This window comes from Liolophura sinensis, chromosome 3, assembly GCF_032854445.1.
Source record: "Liolophura sinensis isolate JHLJ2023 chromosome 3, CUHK_Ljap_v2, whole genome shotgun sequence".
NCBI lineage: Eukaryota > Metazoa > Mollusca > Polyplacophora > Chitonida > Chitonidae > Liolophura > Liolophura sinensis.
In genome coordinates this window covers 12948810-12972057 of record NC_088297.1, presented here as the reverse complement: position 1 = coordinate 12972057, position 23248 = coordinate 12948810, and the positions used below count along the sequence as shown (strand labels likewise).

At 40.5% G+C, this 23248-nt stretch overlaps 2 protein-coding genes across 2 annotated transcripts in view; one reads left to right on the top strand and one right to left on the bottom strand.

The window, feature by feature from the left end:
- LOC135464124 (uncharacterized) overlaps positions 1-8199 on the bottom strand; it is a 32220-nt gene extending 24021 nt beyond the window's left edge. Inside the window, exons 1-3 of the mRNA XM_064741618.1 lie at positions 8109-8199; positions 6183-6411; positions 4841-5569 (exon numbers count right to left, since the gene is read on the bottom strand). Coding sequence (XP_064597688.1) covers positions 4841-5569; positions 6183-6327 — 874 coding nt within the window. The 5' untranslated portion in view covers positions 6328-6411; positions 8109-8199. The remainder of the gene's footprint in view (positions 1-4840; positions 5570-6182; positions 6412-8108) is intronic.
- A 1568-nt stretch (positions 8200-9767) lies between these two features.
- Positions 9768-22635, top strand: LOC135463864 (small ribosomal subunit protein eS8-like). Its single transcript, XM_064741320.1, has 6 exons — positions 9768-9796; positions 12330-12436; positions 13260-13359; positions 14569-14744; positions 20679-20805; positions 22417-22635. The coding sequence occupies exons 1-6, from the start codon at positions 9793-9795 to the stop codon at positions 22527-22529; spliced, it is 627 nt and encodes a 208-aa protein (XP_064597390.1). The 5' UTR covers positions 9768-9792; the 3' UTR covers positions 22530-22635.
- Positions 22636-23248: the final 613 nt, after the last annotated feature.

Genomic DNA, 23248 nt, shown 5'->3' with positions numbered 1-23248 from the left:
TTCGGGCTCTGAATGCTTCATGGGACGTCTGAAACACAGGAGAGCAACTAAGTAGCTCCGGATACTTAGTCTCTTTCAGATACCGCCCCAAGTAACTCTTCAGTCTCACAAAGGATTCCAGTTTATAATCTGCCCCGCTAGGCGTCCGAATCTCTTTGAAGAACTCGGCAAGGTACTGGTCTAGTTCCACAGGTGGTAAATCTGTGATTCCTCGCTTCTCCTCATCATATTTCTGCCACAACCATCGCTCAAATGTTCCCACAGCAGCTGCCATGCTTGTCAGCGTTTGTCGAGGAATAACAGCCAATCGCTCTCGAGATATCTTAGACTTCCGACTCTGGTTGGCTTGTTCCCTTGATATCGTGAATGTATCTTGGCGGCGATGAATAGCTGGCAATATCTTGGTGACCATCGTAACGGAATGGCTCGAAGCTGACAACAAAAATAAGTCTTAACTGTAGCAGTTGTTTCTGTTTTGTAGACACGATAACAGATGAAAACCTCCATATTTAGGTGCCGAGCTCAAGACTTTTGACTTCTGACTTCTTGGAATTTCTTAAACATGACTAAAGACAACAATGCATGTTAAGTTATGACCTTGAAATGACCTTGCAATGAAAAACAATGGCTATTATACCCTGAACAAAAAAAAAACAATAAAAAGTTTTTGCACTTGACAAAATTATATTTTTTCAGTAGCAGCAGTTTGCCTTCATATTGACTAACAATAGCAACATTTTCTTCCACACAAAGACAACATCTCGAGGAAGGCACCTACATGTACTGGGTGTACATAAGTATATCTAGTATACATATCTGCCAATTAATAGAGCCATCACCAGATGGTAAAACCTCCCAATCCCATGATTATTCAAAAGAAATGACCACAGATAATGCAAACATACATGTAGAAATGGCCACAGATAATGTGAACATACATGTAGAAAAGGCCACAGATAATGCAAACATTCATGTAGAAATGGCCACAGATAATGCAAATATTCATGAAGAATTGGCCATGGATAATGCAAACATTCATGTAGAAATGGCCACAGATAATGCAAACATTCATGTAGAACTGGCCACAGATAATGTAAACATACATGTAGAAATGGCCACAGATAATGTAAACAAACATGTAGAAAAGGCCACAGATAATGTAAACAAACATGTAGAAATGGCCACAGATAATGCAAACATTCATGTAGAAATGGCCACAAATAATGCAAACATTCATGTAGAAATGGCCACAGATAATGCAAACATTCATGAAGAAATGGCCACAGATAATGCAAACATTCATGTAGAAATGGTCAGAGATAATGCAAACATTCATGTAGAAATGGCCACAGATAATGCGAACATACATGGAGAAATGGCCACAGATAATGCAAACATTCATGTAGAAATGACCACAGATAATGTAAACAAACATGTAGAAATGGTCACAGATAATGCAGGCATTCATGTAGAAATGGCCACAGATAATGTAAACATACATGTAGAAATAGCCAAATATAATGCAAACATTCATGTAGAAATGGCCACAGATAATGTACACATACATGTAGAAATGGCCACAGATAATGCAAACATTCAAGTAGAAATGTCCACAGATAATGCAAACATACATGTAGAAATGGCCACAGATAGTGCAAACATTCATGTAGAAATGGCCATAGATAATGCAAACATTCATGTAGAAATGACCACAGATAATGTAAACAAACATGTAGAAATGGCCACAGATATTGCAAACATTCATGAAGAAATGGTCACAGATAATGTAAACACACATGCAGAAATGACCACAGATAATGCAACCATTCATGTAGTTCTTTCAAAAGAGGGGTTGAAAGCAGACCTTAACTGCCACAGCCATTTTTTTTGTGTGAAGTACTTCATACATGTAACTCTACTCTATAAATCAAGTTTTAATCTGGAATTCTTATGAGGTCATGGAATAGGCCATGTTGGACCAATCGGAAATCAGAAAAACAATGTCGCTTCTCACAACCCAACACACATATGGACAAATAACTGCATTCTTGGGTTATACCTGGGCCTGCCTGGTTAAACCTGATAACATGGTGGCGCTTTCGATTTTCGCAATGGTGCAATTTTGCTTCCTTTCAACTGCGACATCTTGCTTATGCAACATCAACAAAAATAAAAAGATTTGCTTTTCAAACTTTACACAGAATACTTTATTGATGAGTATACACATTTGGTCTAGTGTTGTCTTTTCTTTTAGAAAGAGTACTTTTCCGACCAATGTTCTGGATACCACAGAGACCTACGTGTACACGATCTTAAAGTACAGGATAGTGGAGAATCTATTCAAGATTATAAGATCTAGTATGTACATCATCAAGCCCCAATGCACTTAATAAAATAAAACAAAATTCAAAATTCTGTGAATTCTTCACTCAAAATACCTATTATCTGCAAAGTGCTGAGATGGCTTCAAAAAACCTTGAGAATTCATCTCTTGAACCGGGGCCTGCATTGTATATGTAGCTTTACAGACAAACTATGCACTTTATCCTTAAAAACCTGACTTGATTTATTCATTTATTTGATTGGTATTTTATGCCCCAACAGTCAGTCCGGATATTAACTAGCCTGCTGCGGTGACGTCAACAGTGAGAGCTGCCATAACAACCTTGTTGGATTTATTTATTTCATTGTTTTTTTTACGTCGTACTCAAGAATATTTCACTTACACAACGAAGTCAGCATTACTGTGGGAGTAAACCGGACAGAGCCTGGGGGAAACCCACGACCATCCGCTGGCTTCCTCTCTGGCCCGGTTTCCTCCCAGCATAATGCTGGCCGACGTCGTCTAAGTCAAATATTCTTGAGTATGGCGTAATACATGTACAGCAAACCAATAAATAAATCATTGAATACACTGAAAACTTTGTTCATACAACAAGGATGACATTTACAAAACCTATCCTTGTCACAACCACCACAGGGGAGTTTGAGATCAAACTGTGATCAAATTCATGATACGGCAAACAAGAGCAGATGTACATGTAGTTGGCATGTGGATAGAAAATATTAATTTCGTTACCGGTAAAGGTACCCATTTGAATTCATTTTCTGACAAGGATGGCATTAGAATCTCAAAATAATGGCATTTCACAAGTGATTTGAAACAAAGTACATATGCTGTAAACATGATCAAAGTCACACATAAATACAAGACACCATCAAACGAGTGGGTTTAACATTGGCAGTGGGATGGAATTGTGTAATTCTGCTAGAAAAAACAGCAAGACACCCATGCTTAATAAATGTACGTGTTGAAACAAGATATAACAGACTTCATGTAGCACTGCACAGAATATGGAAAGTGGGACCAATAGGACAGGCTAAAATATAATAATTCAACTGTACTGAAAATTGTCCTCTATACGTGCTTTAAATTCTTTTTGTATTTTAAACATGATTGTGGCTTTATTATGGCCTTACGAAGCAAAAGTTTCGACAAGCACCGAACAAGTTGTTGTCCATGAGTACATACGCAACATACTAACCCGCATGTACATATACTGTCTTGCCAGTAGAGAACAAGCGTAGTACAAATTTATCATAAATACTTATCATGTCTCCATTGGGGTTGGTATACCTTCAACACGTACAGAGACAAAATAAACCAAGAGGCAAACAGCAAACAACGACCTACATGTACAAGAGGCTGTCATGTGAGTTTCAGTCTTACACGTCTTCTTCTCAGACTGACTGATTAAGTATGCGTGATGATTTATGAATGAAACCATGAACTTTGAAAAATCTTCTACACTGTCAAAACGATGTCTTAGGAATTAATTTTCTTCTGAAAAGCAAACAAAGAAAAACGCTGGAAAGCCCAGTAAGACGGAGAGATTTTGACGGCATTCTGGTTCTGTAACTGGTTCTAATTGCATTCTGTTCGTGGCATGAACTTTCTGAAAATGGATTGTAGGGTCTCATGGCAATAGTCAGCCAGAAAACTGACCAGTCAACTCGAATTTACTGTTGAACCAATCACACTCCATGTTACAGTGTTGACTGTCGGGGATAGTACAAACGAAAGCAAGCCAAATGAATTGATAATAATACTCTCACCAGGACATCACCGCGTTCAGCTTTCTCTGCACGATTTTTTTAAAGGTGAAGAACACACTAGCACAAAGTCCATGTAAGATTAAATATTGTTTGGGAAAAGACTTCGATTTATTTTTTAGAAAATTTTTTGGCCTAGTAAATGTATTTAAAACTTTTGGATTCTACTGTGGCCTTTTCTGACCAGTGATGTCACTTCAGCTTTTTGCAACTTGACACACATATAGACTGCTATACTTCTTCATCCAAAATGCATCTTCATTTAGAGCTATGAATGTATTCACCAAATGGACCTTGGAACAAACTATTTCAAGCCAAACATATTGCTGTGACGTCACTGATACCTTCTGGGTCCCAACACCATAGAATCCTATGTTTTAATTGCATTTCATAAATACTTTATTTTAGTCTTTTCTTTGACTTTAGCACGTGATAAACCCCAAAAACAGTCATACATACATTTATATAAAGGAAATCTTCTTGTGTCCAATGATCAAATCCTGAATGGGATATGTAGCATATCGAATGGCCAGTTTTGGCCTGGCCATCATTAAAAATATGTTTGTTGGGTATAACCTTACTGTGGAGATTGTATTAGGCTTCTAGATGGAAATTTTTTTTCAATAGACCACACCAATTTTACAACAAAGATTTTTTTAAGGATGGCCTCAATATACAAGTGGTAATCCAGAGTAGGCAAGCTAAAAAGTCATAAAATCCAACTTACCATTTGGACTGGCACCTGAGTCATTGTTATCAGCACTCATGGCAGAGTTATTGATCCAGCTCATGTCTTGAAAGCACTGTGAGTCATTTTGAGAAGTGTCTGTAAAATCAGCTGAAACTTCCACCTGTGGATTAATAGTACTTGTGCCTGCTACGGGAGAAGTAACACCGTCACTTGAGGTGGACGGCACCACAGGTGTGTCACCCATTGCGCTCGTAACTGTTTCTGAGGTATCTGTGACGCCCAAAACTGACATGAGGCTCTGATTGGATGGTGAGTCGACGCTTTCAGCCGTTCGTCTTCGCTTTGAACTTTGTCCGTACGAATCCCGAGACCAGTGATCGGTGTTGCTGGAATAAGGGTCGAATGCAGGGCTCCGCTTGTGACTGCTGCCTCCTGGTACGTTAGAGTTTGTGTTGACGTGGGTATGTAAACTGACAGGGAAAACGCCTGTGGACTCTTCCTTTACTACAACAATGTCCGGAGAGTTCGACTGATGATGGTCCAGCGAGACATCCTGGGGCTGGAAGTCGAGAAGGTCTCGGGACAGAGGATTGGGGGCGGGGTCATAGGCTCCATGGGTGCTGCGAGAAGAAGAGTCACCACTGAGACGTCTTCGTTCACGTCGTTCAAACCTTGGATGCGTGACCTTCTCAGCTGAACTGATCGTTCGCCTACCTTTGTTCAAACCTTTCAACCAGATAGGATCAGGTTCTTCCCCAGAACACTCTGCACAAAGAAAAATGAGGAAATTACCCATCAGAAGACTCTGCCAGAAAGTAGGATCCGGAACTGGCTTCCTCTCTGGCTGTAAGTGCGAAGGTCTGCCAGCAACCTGCGGATGGTCATGGGTTTCCACGGGCTATGCCCGTTTTCCTCCCATCGTCATAGAAGTGAAATATTCTTGAGTACAGCATAAAACACCAATCAAATAAATAAATAAATCCCACGACATTTCCAAAAATAAAAAATCCATCACTGCACTAAAACAATTAATTTATTTATTTATTTATTTGATTGGTGTTTTACGCAATACTCAAGAATATTTCACTTATACGCCGGTGGCTAGCCTTATGGTGGGAGGAAACTGGGCAGAGCCCAGGGGAAACCCACGACCATCCGCAGGTTGCTAGAAGACCTTCCCATATACGGCCGGAGAGGAAGCCAGCATGAGCTGGACTTGAACTCACAGCGACCGCACTGGTGAGAGACTCCTGGGTCATTACGCTGCGCTAGTGCGCTAAGCGACTGAGCCCAAAACAATTAGGCATTCTTCCTCGAATACATACAAATGACTAATAAAGTTTATACTGATACTGGTACAACATTCAGTGCTACTCACCTAACGATATGGCACCTTTTAATTTATACTCTGCCAACCTGAGATCTAACCACACTGCGAACTGTGACAAAACATCTGGGTCGCTGCAGAGTTCACCAATAATAGAGGCAAATTTGAACTGTACTCTTTCCAGCGACACACCCATACTTTTCAGATCTGTTTTTTCTTTATAAAAGAAAAAACCTGACAGGTCTGTTATTCCAGTTAAGGTGGGTTATGACTGCCAAACCTGAAAAATATAAAATATTAAAAAAAAAAATTAACAGTATTTCTTAAGGTCAGTGGGATATGATTAACAAACCTGAAATGTGATGAAAACTTTAAACTGGATTAAAGTTATCAGCCCAATATTTACAATTATGTTTAACTAAATTCATCCCGAAGCAATCACTGTACATGTATTTATGTACCTTAAACGTCTGTACCCGGAATTTAACCACAATGTAAACAATGTAGAAGAGAGTGATGACAAAAATGCAGTATGTCTTGCACAACTAGATGAAACAGACACTGGGATGAACAAGAGGAAGCTATTCATCATACTAATAATTTTGACATTTTTAGCATTTCTGAGATGAATTCTGAACATTTTTCTGATGTATTTTTTGTATAAGGAAAGAGGAAATCCTCCAAAATGAGGACAAATCTAAGACCAGGTTGATATTTCAACTATTCTAATACATGTACAAGTAACATTTATTAAATATTTCCAATTACAGGATATAGGGTCTATGTGAGATACATGTTGTCAGAAGTTCCTCGCTTGGGGGCGCTCGCGCATATCCCAGTAGTTGGGGTGACATTACATGTACGGCCCTAGACCCGTGTGTGTTACCCTGTAGCCTGTTTTTAGGCCTACACACGGTAACCTTACATTGTGACACGTGTGCTGGGTAGTGCTTAGTTAGTTCATCTATATGGACTCAGTGTGCTATTTTAAAATTCTGACATTCATTGTAACATTGAGTCCATCAATGCCTCTCCACAAACATGGGATTTCAAACTTAAATCAAATATAACTCACCTCCTCTGCTCAATAAAGTGTAATTTTATGAAGGAATCTCTTAATTTACTATCCTCACCTATGAAAACTAATTAACAAGCTGTGTGGTGGTCACATGGACTGCCAGGCAACCCAACTTACGGTGTATGCGCGAGCGACCCCACACGGAACTCCCGAGAACGTGTAGGCTATCTCACATAGGCCCTATTGAGTACACCATGCATAAATAGTTTTGGGTACAAAAAGAAAAAAAAACTTGGGACGAAATGGTTTCACATTAAGTGCAAAATGGCTAGAAAGCATGGAGCCTTATTGGAGGCTCTACATGTTTCTCTACGCTATAAAGTGTATTACAGTTACCACCAATTGGCCAAAGCAATGAAGTATGCAACAATGCCAGTCTAGAAATCAAATTGAACAGCGGGGAATTAACCTAGAAAAGAGCAGAGGAGGGGTCTAATTTTAAACTCGCACCATATTTTAAGAAACAATTAGAATTAGTTACGATGCACCCAGTCAAAATGAATGTCTGAATTTGTAAATGTCGCAAGATTCAACCTCCAAACTATCCCAAAAAGACTCCAACTCCTTTTCTTACATTGGCTCATGGGTACGGAAAGCAGGTCTTACGGTTGGTGTCTTTTATTTGCACGAGACTTGTTCGACAACAAAGACAATCGGCCTGGACCTTTGTTGAGTACGAAATTAACATTGTAAGCGTCGAGACTCCAACGACGCTCGGGCCAATATAAGAAAATGAGTTGGAGTCTTCCGGGGCTACCTGCAAATGTGTGACTAAGTGAGCGGGAGAGCCTGTGGTGAAGCCTTCTAGTCGATTTGGTCTCGTCAAACATTTACTTCAAAACAACATCTGCCACGCAATATTGTGATTATAGAAGATCCAGACGACAAAACCAACTCACCAAATCAACGGTGCTTTTGAAAAAGCCGTCATGTATATCGCTTGTCTTTTGTTGTTTCCTGTTCGGAAGCCGAAATGCGATTGGCATTTTTCTGACTTCCAGACAGGAGAGCTCTGCTTAGGAGGGAGCAGTCATTGTCTAGGACAACACGCAAATATGCTTGGGCCCGCCCAGACTAAACTGGAGGGAGAACCTGGGCAACCTATGTGGAAGAGCTCTGCCACATTTTTCAAGAGCGGAACGATTTATTTGACTGGTGTTTTATATCGTACTCAAGAATATTTCACTTATACGACGGCGGCCAGCATTGCCCAGGGGAAACCCACGACCATCCGCAGGTTGCTGACAGGCCTTCCCACTTAGAGTCGGAGGGGAAGCCAGCATGAGCTGGACTTGAACTCACAGCGACCGCATTGGTGAGAGGCTCCTGGGTCATTACGCTGTCCTAGCGCGCTAACCAACTGAGGCCAGCCGGAGCGGAACGACTATCACAGTCTATTAGGCAAGGGTCCAGGGGCTGCCTAGGCCCCGGAAGCTCCGGAAAAAAATCCCCAAAAACCAAAAACAACTTAAGTTCAGCTAAGGTGAGGTTGAAAACAGTCCGTCCCTGAATATAAATATTGACGGAAATGGCTACTGCAGCCTGCGCGGTACGATTCATGAGAGGTAATTCTATAAAACACGTTGTCTTCCACCGTGAACAATATGGAATGGTTCAAATAACAGAACATGTCTAAATGGGCCTATATACTATTTAGTAAATTGGTACCGGTACGAGATTGAAATATTGGTCTATATAGGCTACAGCAAATATCCGTGGAATGAAATGTTAATAGCTAGGTAAGAAATATAGGCTAAAATATTTTTTTCGTTGATTTGAGCGGAACATTTTTGCGTCCGCACCCCCCACCCATCCCCCACCACCCCAGCCTACGCCCCTGGACGGGTACTACAGAGGAATGCATGTGTAAAAATAATTTTTACATACCAGTACGTTTTTTTTCACATTTACAAAAACAAAATGGACATGAATTAATACCGAAACGGACGGAGCCGTACAAGTTACGTGGTTAGAAAAAAAAGGTTAATAAAAAATAATTAAATGACAAAAAGTCTTTTAAAGTTTCAATTATGTATAGGTCTTTTAAATATGTTGTTCGTACGGCATCTTTGTTATCTCGTGTTACCTGTGTTAACTTCCTATCACAGTGATCACGTGCCCTCGATATCTTTATTAAGACGTGCGCGCGAGATCTTTAATACTTATTATTTTACGACTTATTAAAAATGAAACATAACTGAAACTTTAAGCGTTGTGTTGTTATTTTTATTCTTCTGTTTACAACTTTTTTTCTTGTCGCTTTTACGGCTGCGTACATTTTAGGTGAAATCACGTCAAAACTCAATGATGTTTATTTAATTTTTTACGTCGTACTCAAGAATATTTGACTTAAACGACGGCGGCCAGCATTATGGTGGGTGGTAATCGGATAGAGCCCGGGGGAAACCCACGACCATCCGCAGGTTGCGGCAGACCTTCCTACGTATGGCCGGAGAGGAAGCCAGCACTTAATCATGTAACAAGGGGACACAGGTGATTTTATTAATCCACGGTTATCTCCCCTGCCAGGCTATCCCAGCATCCTAGCGTCAATGGTACTTCCTTTTTCCCCGATTCGCCATCATGGGTACGCGCTGCATGAACACATGCCTTGAAAATCTGAATTCATCACTCATTCTGTGATCCATCCGATATTCAGGAAGGTTGATACAGTCCATGAAAAGTTCAAACTTGCCGCCAATAGTTGTTTAATTATGGCCTATTCAAAATGTCTATTTTCTGTGAAGGTTTTATTGCGGCCCTTTACCGTATTTCAACAACAACATCATCGACTGTGTCAAAACATTGTGTGTAATTGGGTACTTGATAACACATGCACAGAATAAATGTTGTTCACTTGAATACTTGGTTAGGTTACAACGTGGTATGTTGCATAACCTTGCAGTTTCAACATTGTGAAGACTAAGCTAATGGCATTACCAAATAATTGAAGTTAATCCAAGAACTTCGGCATGTCGGGACCAGAAATGCCCCAGCGTTAATTCACAAAGCACATGTACATGGGTCATTTGAGTGACAGTGAGTCTGGTTGGCCGAACTGTATATTGCGTAGATTTGAAACCACTTTTGCAAAACACTCTAGTCAGAATACACTGGCTAGTAGGTGGAGAAATATTTGGATAGGGCTATGCCATGATCACGGCTGCTCAAACTTTGCCCAAAGCTAAGCAGGACGTTTCCACCATCTTCGTTCATATGGACTTCCATGCGGACAGTTTCACTAAAAAAACCGGCTTGAACTCTGTCTTATTTTTGCTATCCTATAACGCAAGAAATGCAATATGTCTAAGCCAGCATTGGTATACCATCTGTCAACAGTAATCCTGCCGTTTAAACCTTTGAATCGGACAACTTAAGTCAACCTATACCATGGTTGTAATTTTTTTTTTCTTCTCCGGGCAGGGTGACGGGCGATGAAAATTTTATCCCAACCAACACTGTTTACAGGACATGCAATTCTTAAGGAGAATGTTGGGTAGGATAAAATTTTCACAGCCCATCACCCTGTCTGAAGTTGAGTTCTAAACATGGCAGACGTTAGGTTGAGTTTTCGATGTGAATTACTGGATTACTGTTGAAAGATGGTTTACCAATGCTGGATTTGAGATATTACATTTCGGGCGTTTTAGGGAATAGGTGGCAGGGAATAGGTAGGGTTCGAGTAGCTTTTTTTTAGTGAAATTGTCTGCGTGGAAGTCCATATTAAAGAAGCTGGTACGGTACTGTAGGAACATTCAGCTTGACTTTGGTCTACTCAAGCTCAGTTGAAGAACAGATTGCTTCGTGCAGAGCACAGTTGTAGCGACGTCTGGCCTAAGTTGAACGTTGTGAAGAGGAACTTTGAGCTGGGAACTGGGTAGCATTTGCGACGATAGTACATAGATTAGTTCAGTAACTGTCCAAGCAGTTGCAGATAGGAATTGCCCTGCCGCAAAAAGGCCGCATATACACGCAGTACAGGATTCCTCCTCGTATAACTGAAATATTAAGTACAACGTAGAACCTTGAGTATATATACATAGATTTGCCTCTTTGTTTAACTGGGTCGCACGAACACTCCTGGATTCCATAATTCGGATTTCGGTTGACCTGTATCAGTATAATTGCTCTGGCGGGGCAACTTACTTGCCTTCGGTAATGCAGCACGAGATAAAAGAGCGGTGGAAATCCCTCCTGCAACAAGCAGGCACATTACATGCACTCTAAGGATTCCTTCGTCGTCATGTGACTGAGAAATTGTTAAGTACGACGTTAAACCCCAAGCACTCACTTGCTCTTTCTTGTAACGCAAACAGCACTTTACGAGCTTGTGCAGAAAGTATATGATGGAAGTTGAGGGCGGAGTAGTACATCGTCAGAATTTCACGGGCACTCTTTGAGGAAGTATCGAGAAATATTTGTTATTACACGAAAGATACAAATTGCAAAGGATTTCCGGTGGATAGCACACCAGCGAGGCACATGGCCCAGTAGTCTCTCACCAATGTGGTCACTGTGAGTTTAACTCCAGCTCAGGCCAGCTTCCTCTCCGGCCGTAGGGTGGAAAGGTCTTCAGCAAGCTGCAGACGGTTGTGGGATTCCTCTGGGCTCTGCCCGGTTTCCCACCACTATATTTCCTGCATATCTGTCGATGACGTACATCAGTAATTTGCCAAAGGTCGATGGTTTATTCTGGACACATTGGACTGGTTTACTCCACCCATAAACAGCGACAGCTATTGTATTAGCGTAAAATTCTTGACTATGGCATTACTGAAGCTACCAGTCAGATATCAGAATGATAAAATAGTACACTGTGTCCATGAAGATGGCCTTGCTGAGAGAATAATGAATCTGACTTGCCAACTGTTTATATTATAAATAGAAATGGCTAGTGAAAAACATGTACTGAAAGTCTTTGAGGAAAGCAGTTCTGTGATGATATTGAAATATACACCATCTTTCGTCAGACGGGTGGGTGATGAAAATTTTTGATTCTGATGAACTGCGGGATTTCCTGTCTTTTGAGTTGTAAAATTTTCAGTTGAACTTGCGTATAAAACTGTTCCATTCTGTGTTAGTATTGGTTTTCATTGCAATACTTTTTTGCTTGTGTTCAGGTATCTCTAGAGATAAATGGCACAAACGGCGAAAGACGGGAGGCCGTATGGCCCAGATCCGCAAAAAGCGGAAGTTCGAGTTGGGGAGACCGGCAGCAAATACCAAGGTGAAAGAGTGATGTAGATTTAGCCAGAAATTGAAGTCAGGCCATTTCGTTTTCAATTTTGTGTTGTTTTCCCCATCTCTCCCATGTTAATTTTGTGCGAATTGGTCGCTGCGGAAACACCGAGACATTCCCTTGGCTAGTCCTATGGAAAGGGAAAGATACATGTAGCACATCATGCGTTTATTCTAGTGAGGCTCTAAAGGACAAAAATGGGGTGTAACTCTCACAAAATGTAAAAGAAAGTAAAGATGAATGGTAACAATGAATGGGGTGGAGGGGGGGCAGCATTAAGGAATTTTTTTATAAGGAACGTGAACCTGCATATGGCCTCTGCACGGTTTCCTACCGCCATAATGTTGGCCGCCGTCCTGTAAGTGAAATATTCTTCAGTACGGTGTTAAATGCCTATGAGACAGTAAATAATGTGATCTTTTGTGTGGTAATTTTATTGGACATGGGATTTAATCGTGTAGGGGAAAGAAAAGACAAAGTTAAAAAAAAAAGCAAAAAGTATTTTGGGTGGATCGAATTAGTTCTGGTTTTTCTTTTGACTGAGCACTGAGTTGGTAGACACATGATGATATAAAACTTAACACCATCTTTCGTCAGACGGATGGGTGACGAAATCTTTATATGCTGATGGTTACCAAAGAAAAAAGTTTCCTTCTCACCCCTACCGGTCTCTCATTCCCCACTGTCTAACACAACGGAGAAAAAAAAGAGAACAAATAAGTGAGTAGGAAGGATACGTATATTGTGGTGACTAGTCTGCCATTTTCTGATAAGTTTTAGGTAGGTAAATAAATGTTTTCATTTCCCTCAGCTGGGTGCCAAGAAAATCCACACGGTGCGGACTATGGGTGGGAACAAGAAATACCGGGCTTTGCGATTGGACACGGGCAACTTCTCCTGGGGCTCCGAAAGTAAGTGTTCTGGATTCTCTCGCCTTCGCTGATTGTTGGCCTCGATGACAATAAGAAATTCTGTGATGCAAGTGTGACCGTTCGGGCTGCCTTTAAACATTCATCGAAGACCACATATCATCCATGTGGTGTGTGTATCTGTATCACATAATGTGTAAAGAGAAACTTGATAAAGATCGGTGGTTTACACCAGGCAGTCTGGTTTCCTATATGCGTAAAGCCGACTGCTTTCGCGTAAGTGAAAATTTCTTGAGTATGGCATTATAAAACAGTGAAGTAAACTTAAAGGTTTAAAGTTACAATAAACTGCAGATTGGCACCTGTTAACATTGATGTTTACATGGGTGAAAAAACAGACTGAATATTATCTGTTTGCCACTTGAAAGTTCTTAATTTCAGTTTTTTTCTGTAACAATGTACAAAAACCCTGTAAAATATGTCCAAAATGCAGAAATTTACTTAATTTTTGGGTCGCTTGAATTTTTTGAAAGAACCCTTATGAAGAATACAGTGAACCTGCGTATCAAACCACACTGATTTCTTAAACCCATCAAATCCTCAACTGTCAAGCACTTTCAAAAGAAATGTTCTTGGACGTAGTCTTGAACTCCAAGGTATCAATCAATGCTACTGAGGTGTACTTGTGTTTTCATTACCGACTGGTACTTACGTTTTCATTACTGACTGGTACTTACGTTTTCATTACCGACCAGTACTTACGTTTTCATTACCGACCAGTACTTGTTTTCATTACTGACCGGTACTTATGTTTTCATTACTGACCGGTACTTATGCTTTTATTTCTGACCGGAACTTGTGTTTTCATTACTGACCGGTACTTGCGTTTTCATTACTGAACGGTACTTGTGTTTTCATTACTGACAGGTACTTGCGTTTTCATTACTGACAGATACTTATGTTTTCATTCATTACTAACCGATACTTATGTTTTCATTCATTACTGACCGGTACTTAGGTTTTCATTACTGACCGGTACTTAGGTTTTCATTACTGACCGGTACTTGTGTTTTCATTACTGACTGGTACTTGTGTTTTCATTACTGACCGGTACTTCTGTTTTCATTACTGACCGGTACTTGTGTTTTCATTACTGACCAGTACTTACGTTTTCATTACTGACCGGTACTTGTGTTTTCATTACTGACCGGTACTTGTGTTTTCATTACTGACCGGTACTTACGTTTTCAGGTATCACCCGCAGAACTCGTATCATTGACGTTATATACAATGCCAGTAACAACGAGCTGGTGAGAACCAAGACCCTAGTGAAGAGTTGTATTGTCCAGATTGATGCCACGCCCCTCAGACAGTGGTACGAGGCGCACTATGCCCTTCCCCTTGGGCGCAAGAAGGGTGTCAAGCAGGTCAGTGGAAGTTTTCCTTTGCGTATTTTCTGTTTAAAAAATTGAGGGCATGTTATGAACTCTAGGGATGATCATAAGGGAATCTGTTTGGAAGTACTGGGCTGTGGGGTAAAATGTAAACTGTAAATGTAAGGGCGATGTTCAGTAGTTATTTTGACATGGGAAGTATTTGCAGATTCATGTAATTGGATAGTGACCATATACAAATTGTTGAGTACGACGTTAAACCCCAAGCACTCAATCACTCACATTAGATTAATTTCCACATTTCATTTCGGGGTGGAGGAAGGGTGGGGGGGCAGGCAAGAATACATAACTCACCATTTTTGGCTGCCAGCTCAGTGCACGCGCATGAAACTCTAGAAAATGCCAAACTATTCACCATCTGCAGCGTAATTGTGCTTGACAAAAAAAGGTGTTTTTTTTCTTCATATTTTGTTTAACAAATGCTGGCCAGTATGATGATTATAAACATATCACCATCTTTCGAGTCTGAAAAAAGTGATGATGACCGTTGTCTGATGACCAGCTTGTTACTTATTTGTTTCCTGAAAGAAAGCCCACTAGTCTGTCAAGATTTTTTTGACAGTTTACTTGTTTTGCAACGCTTACATTTTAACAGATTTTGTATACATTTTAATGCTGTGTATAATGTACGTATTTTTCAAGAAATGACATATTTGATTGGAACACAACACGTGATTCTGTGTTACACAGAATCGCACAGTGTGTACATTAGCGAAAAGTTACATGTAAATCGTAATTGCATGTTAGGGTATATTGTGTACCACATCTTTCAATCTTCATGACATTTTTCATGAAAAATTATATTTTAATTTAAGTGACTTGGATTTTGATAATATTATTGCTATCAAGCGTTCAATTTGAAAATGTGTACATTAATGTGTATGTCAGGTGGGTTAGCTTTTCAAAAAGTTAATTTCAGTGGAAAGAGTTGAGAACAACACTTGAGTTTTCTTCCATAGTTGGCTACGAGATGTGAGAAAAATTTCAAAAAGCTGTCTGTCAACATGGTGAAGCGTTCAGGTAAAAAGGGGTAAATTTTAGAGTCACTTGTCCTGGAGCATAGATCAGACACCATGTACATCAGGGATAAAGTTCTGAAGTGGTCAGTCTTGTGCAAGTGGCCATGTAACTGAAAAAATATTCACCAGGTAACAGAGATCTCCTGTATGTTTCACCTGACTTATGGCAGCTCACTGAAAATACGAAATTATTTCCAAAAGCATTACTCAGATTGTGATTATCTCATAAAGTATCAAATATATTCCTTGTCTGAGGCAATATTCTGAAAACATGGGGAGGAAAACCCCTCTAGTTGGATTTCCGGACATCTAGGCCCCTTGATTAGGAAATGAGCTATCTAAAAATGTTTTCAGAACAAATAAGCGTTTTGAAACTGTCGAAAATGAACAGGACTTGGTGTTTCCAAAAGGCCATACCTAAAAAACCACTTAGAATTTGGAGCTATAACTTGCCAAACCTTCCTCATATATGCTAAGGTATGTGTAAGAATTTTTTCAAAATAATCCCAAGCATGCCAAGGGGGTCACTGCAAAAAAAAAATTGTTTTTGGGCTGATTTGACACAGAATGACCCTATAGGGAGATAGTATAAACCTTTACCTCACTGTTGGAGCAGTTTGTGCTCAACACGTCTACGGAGTAAAATTAAAATAATTCTCTATTATTAAATTGTTAGTATCCTTAATAATTCATGTTACACATATTTCTGAAAGACGTCGTGGATAATCATCCAGGATGATGGGCATGCAGGACCCGCTTAGTGCCCCCATTTAAGGGCTCTACCTCCTACAAGGTTTGCCTCTACCTTAATGCGGTCGCTGTGAGTTCAAGTCCAGCTCATGCTGGCTTCCTCACCAGCTGTGCATGGGAAGGTCTGTCAGCAACCTGCGGATGATCGTGGGTTTCTCCTCGGCTCTGCTCAGTTCCCTCCCACAATAATGCTGGCTGCCGTCGTATAGGTGAAATATTCTTGAGTACGGTGTAAAACACCAATCAGATAAATCAATCCAACAAGGTTGTTATGGCAGCTATCACTGTTGATGTCACAGCAGCAGGCTAGTTAATTTCCAGACTGACTGGTGGGGCCTCGGAAAAACTGTAGTTTAAACCCATCTTTATGCCCCATGAAGAAATCTGAAAAGCTTTTTTGTACTTTCATTTGACATCTTGTGGATGAGTGTGGGTTTTCCCAGGGCTCTGCCCGATTTCCTCCCACAATGATGCTGGCCGTCAGCGTATAAGTGAAATATTCTTGAGTACGGCATAAAACACCAATGAATTAATAAAATACTTTCTATTTTGTTCACGCACATCCTGAACTCGGTATTAAGAAATAAAAACAAAGTGTTCCACATATATTATTTTATCCCCATATCAAAGGTTTCAGTGGGTAAATGGTGGTTGATGACCTGCCGGCCAGTATGATGGTAAACATATCGCCATCTTTCGAGTCTGAAGAAAGTGATGATGACTGTTCTCTGATAACCAACACAGTCACTGATTCAGCTTGTCTTGTTCAAGCACACACACACACACACACACACACACACAAACAAAAGGGATTTATGCCTTATAATATTATAAAAATGCATGGAAGAGTTCTAATTTTTGATTAGATTTGGTTCCCTATTTCCACCATAATGCCGGCCGCTGTCGTATAAGTGAAATATTCTTGAATACGGCCTAAAACACCAATCAAATAAATAAGTTTAAGGGTGGTATTCAGTGGTTATGTTGACGTGGAAATTATTTTCCAGATTCATGTAATGGTATTGTTGCCTTGAGGAGTAGGAAATTTGGCACGTCTACCCTTTAACAGTGGCTTTATGCAAACCCCCTGTTGGGGAAGAGGCTGCTGTCACTGGTGTTACAAGCTCAGCCTATGCAGGTTAAACTTCACAAATGTACCTAACAGGGTGTTCGTTGTTTTTGATAAATAAATTGTTTATGTGCTGGCCAGTATGATGATTATAAGCATATCACCATCTTTCGAGTCTGAAGAAAGTGATGATGACCATTGTCTGATAACCAGCACATTTACCTATTCAGCCCGTCACTTTTTTTATCAGCATCTCCAGTGATTAATAGAAAACAGGATTTTCACCTCTAAATATTGTAAAATGTATAATTCTTCCAACGTTGTCACATGTTTGCCAGATATTTATTCAAGCATATTCAGAAGGCATTATTTTGTGTTGACTGATAGAATTCTACTTTTTGTAAAAACCTCAAATTGACCAATCCAACCGATGTAATTTTTTCTCAAAAATCAAATTAAAAATGTGTATAAATTGCACTGACTGCTCATTCACATGCTAAAAGGTTGAGGAATTAGAGTGTGTACACTGCTCCCTCAAATTTACGTAGATCGATTTACTGCGAAATCGACATTAACCCGATGGGGGGGTTGGTTTTTTTCTTTTTTTTTTTTTTTTTTTGGTACCAGTATCAAAATGTTCATGGGGGAAAAAAGGCAAAATTGTAGTCACAAGTACCTCTTAAGGCATCACTTTTGACCACATTTGAGTGTATATCAAGTTTTTGTTTTTGTAAATTTGTACTATGACAAATAAAAACTGTGCTGAGAATCGTATTCCTGGTGTACCTGGGTAAACAATGAGACCTGCTCGATTGGGAATCTGGAACAAATGTGATTTCAGCTGAATTGCTTCCCTTCACGCTTGTTAGGTGCTATTAAAGCCCTCCACATATGCTGCAGCTGCCACCATTGACTTCAAGTTGTTTACTTTTAATTTTCTAAAATGTAAAGCTTCAGTGATGAGATTCAACAGTTGTGCACGTGTTTAGGTAATTTGGTGGCGAGACATTCTTTGCATAATTATAGTACTCCTTGTATGTGGCACATTCCATGTGGTGCATTTAGTTGACAAAACAGTATGAAAACACTGAATGGTGGAGAGTTCTTCAGCGCAGAAAAAAAACTGCGAATCTCCTCACAGGTTATGTTTCTTTCAAATCGCCATGAGGCTTGCCTGCCTGATCGGTGGGAATTTGGTTGAAAACCATCAGTCTGTTCAGCTGTTATGTAAATAAGATATTAGAATGGAAATATATGTATTGCAGTGACCTTTGCCCAACCTAGGATGACTTGGCAAAAGTCCTCCTTTGTGTTCATTTTGAGTGAGAGATGTCACCAGTCCAGCGATGTAACATTATGTCGCCACCGTCTTTGTTTGTTCTCTTCAAAATACATTATTCCATAAAAAAGTGAAAAATTCTTCACATACTCTTGTCCTGCAGATGTAAAGTTTGCTTTTCTTGAAGATAACAGACTCCATTCGCGGATAAAGCAGTGGTAAATCATTGTACAGGTGATAATGTTCCATTATATCAAGACTTTATCGCGAGACATACAAGCATTTTCGTAATGGTTATTGTTTTATTAAAGCATGTAGCTCAGTACAAGTACCTGAAATTCTCGTGTACATTTTGTATCATACCGTACCACTATCGTCAATGACGTTCAGATTTCTGCTTATTCCAGCCATTACAAATTATCTCCCTTGTCAGGATTCGATTTTGCGCGGATTAGATTATAACACAATATGAACCTTTCGGGTCTGGATGAGTGCGTTATTTCGAGGGAACACTTTATATAGGGGGAGTGGTTTTGTTTTGATATTGACACAAAGGTACCAATCTTTTTTTTTTTTTGTCAGAAAGGCGAGTGGAGCATTTTGGTCAATTGTAGCTGTGAGCATTCTGTCCTGTTGGTCTGTAAAAGTTTTGACAAAAGTTCGAGGATGAGCCATTCACAGCAGGGACTAGCCCTGATAGCCCAGTTGGTAGAGTGCCCGCTTGGGGGCCGGCAGGGTCAATCCTGGGTCAGGTCACACCTAAGACCTTAAAACAGGAAATTGTAGCTTCCTTGCACGGCGTACAGCATTTGGGATAGTGCAACAACTAGTTGACCAGTGTCGATATAATGGCTCGGGTGGGGCAGCTTACTTGCCTTCGGTAAGTCGTCTCATTGAAGTACCACTAGATAAAAAGAGCAGTGGAAATCCATCCTGCAACAAGGAGGCACATTACATGCACTTCAAGGACTCTTTCGTCGCTTGGCGTTCAGCATGAAGGGGATAGTGCAACGACTGGTTGACCCGTATCAGTATAATGGCTCGGGAGGGGCGGCTTACTTGCCTTTGGTAAGTCGTCTCAGTGATGCAGCACTAAATAAAAGAGCGGTGGAAATCCGTCCTGCAACAAGGAGGCACATACACCCTAATGATTCCTTCGTCGTCATATGACTGAAAAATTGTTGAGTACGACGTTAAACCCCAAGCACTCACTCAAGGACTCTTTCGTCATCATAGGAGTGACATATTGTTAAGTGCAATGTTAAACCCCAAGCACTCGTTCACATTAAGAGGGGTGTGACCCAAAACACTCTGCGATCTGGTCAACATTCAACTTACAGTACAGTGTATATCAGACCATGACTTTTGCCTTGTTGATCTTTACACACACACCTTGCAGAAGCCTAGGACTGATTTTCACTCTTCCCAGACTGCCTATTGGCCTCAAAATTATCATATGTCAGGCATGTGTTATTACCACACCTGGATACTGCTTCTGAGCTGGGAGCATTGGTGGTGGCATGCCTCAGATGGGGTTCTCCGAACCTATCCAAAGGGAAGCAAATCTTGTAACCCACAAAAGTGCTCCTACCTACTTAAATGACAATACCACTGATTTCAATACCAGCACCAGTAATCCTGGATAATCATAGCCGACGGTGTTAAGTAGGGCACTGCTGTTTTAGGAGCAAGATTTGCTTCCCTTCGTCGAGGCCTGGTGGATCCCAATTGAACGACCTGGTGTAAACATGCACAGGTACCTATTCTTACCTGTCTTTGTATGTTGACAGCCCGAGGCAGACAGTGCTATCAACAAAGAGCGTTCCAAGAAGACCCAGAAGAAGTACGAGGAGAGGAAGAAGACCGCTCAGGTGGAACACAACCTGGAGGAACAGTTCGCTACAGGCAGAGTTCTAGGTAAGCTGCATCACTTGAGACGGAAGTATTTGGTATTTGGCTGTGCCTGTAGAACATTCCAGTTACATGTATTTTTTTAAAACATTTTTGATATTATAAATTTTCCACCTCTACACTGCTAAATGAAAAGTCCAGAACGCTCATGTATCCAAAGGACAGAGCATTGATCTACATAGTTTTCCTAATTTTCCTAGCATAGATTTGTTCAGTAGGAGTTGATGTTGATAATTTTTCACTGTACATTATAGACACGTATTAGGTGCACTGTATGCGTCTACTTGTAACTCCCCTCCCCCCTCAATTCAACACCCAATCATGATGTCAAATGCTGGAAAGAAATCTACCTGTATTGATTTAGGGAAGGTCTTCCAGCAACCTGCGGATAGTCATGGTTTTCCCCAGGCTCTGCCCAGTTTCCTACCCACCATAATGTTGGCTGCCGTCGTATAAGTGAAATCTGCGTAAAACACTAATCAAATAAATAAATAAATAAAAACATTGTCAAAAATAAAAACCTCACTAGCTAGCGATACCTCTTGTACTACATGAGATCCTGGATATGGTGGTTTCGGATGTGCTATTTGCTACAGTTGCTGGTTTTACTTGGCAGACGTTCTTGGACCTTGTTCACTGTTGTAGCAGAATGATGACACATCTATGGTGAGGGTGTCTGGCGTGTAGTCGTTTTGACATGGCGCTTGCCCGAGGATAAACCAACTTGTCATAGTTACACTGACTGCTTACAACACGAGAAACGCCATTGTCTAACTGAATAGTTTCTGTGGCAAATGAAGACTTTTGCTCTTTGTGGTTAGTCCTCGACCCGAAACTGAGCTGTATGTTTTGGTTTTTCCTTTGAAAAGCACATTTTTTGTAGGATCATTGTCTTAAGAGAGTAGTGCCTAAAGTGTGAAAAAACAAAAAAATCTGAAATGACAGTTTCAGTCCAAACGTGACAAAAAAAGCAAATTGAGTATCAACATTTTAGCCTGTGTATTCGAACAGCTTACAAATGAAGTGTGTCTACTGCTAATATGTAGGTATAAAGTCACAACTAAAATAGTTATATTGGGTCTTTTACATGCTGCGACAAACAGTGACAGGGAAAACGGGGAGAACATCATGTGACAAAACGTGGCCAGTAAAAACTGACAGGCAAAAATGAAAGTACCATGTGACAAAATGCACACCTAGATCTCGAGCACTTGCAGGCATGTTTTAGTTTGAAACTCACACCAGATGTACACTCGGGAACAGTTTGAAGAACATGACTTGATTTCAATGTACTGAACCACTTTTTTTGAAAGCCATTGGGTGTATTGAAGCCATATTGTAGGACAGGGTTGTAAAAAACAATATTTCTGGAAGTTGAACTTTTCAGGAATTTTTGCACGGTGGCATGTAGATAGCCTGGGTCTTTATTGACCTTGACGAGTTCTTTTAAAGGTCGTATTTCCAGTATCGTTACTGTGTGGTAAACACTATCACCTTCAACAGTGGTTTTGGCCGAGCGACCTTTAGTACACTGCATGGTGTATTTGTTGTTTCGTAAGACCTTATTTCCCGTAGTTGATAAAGCCCAACGCATTTTTCTACCTTTCTCTTTTCCAGCGAAGATCTGTTCACGGCCGGGTCAGTGTGGCAGAGTGGACGGTTATGTAGTGGAAGGCAAAGAGCTCGAGTTTTACCTGAGAAAAACAAAGACCAAGAAGGGCAAAAGCTAAACTACCAGACTACAATTCAAGGAAATCTTGAACTGGAAGTGATCTTATCAAATGCTCTACACGATCGTGATGAGATAACAGTAATAATAACAAAATTACACAGAAATTGGTTTTCCCGTTTACTTTTGTTGGTTTCCAGGACGTAAGATCCCATGACTCTTTCAGCGGTAGTCCCACGACTCTTTCATCGCTAGTATGTGGGAAGGTCTTTGAGCAACCTGCGGATGGTTGTGGGTTTCCGCCCGGGCTCTGCTCTGTTTTTTCTCACCATAATACTGGCCGCGGTCGTATAAGTGAAACATTCTTGAGTACGGCGTAAAACACCAATCAAATAAACGAATAAGGTATGGTAGTGCAGATGTGTATGGCTCGTAAGAGGGAAAGTTAGTAACAACAAAGAGCGGTGGTTTAAGCCAGGCACATATGAACACCTGTGCAGCTCCGTGTCATACATGTACAAAGCTGAAGACCTGGCAGAAGTTCTCGACGGCTGCAGTTGTTTCTCGAGGTTATAGAGTAAGTGTGTACTCCTCCCCACTCTCTGGCTGTACGTGACATCTTCCAGCAGACTGCGGATGGTGTGGATTTCCCCGCGGGGTCTGTCCGGTTTTCTCCCACAATGTTGGTGGTCGCCGTCTTATAAGTGAAATATTCTGGAGTACGTCGTAAAACACCAATCAAATGAATAAATAAATCTTCTTGCCAGAATGGTTTGACCA

Excerpts from the sequence above, each read along its gene's own strand:
- LOC135463864 (XM_064741320.1), top strand. Across the intron at positions 13,360-14,568 it reads CTTCTCCTGGGGCTCCGAAA|GTATCACCCGCAGAACTCGT; the intron begins GTAAGTGTTCTG and ends TTACGTTTTCAG. Across the intron at positions 14,745-20,678 it reads GCAAGAAGGGTGTCAAGCAG|CCCGAGGCAGACAGTGCTAT; the intron begins GTCAGTGGAAGT and ends GTATGTTGACAG.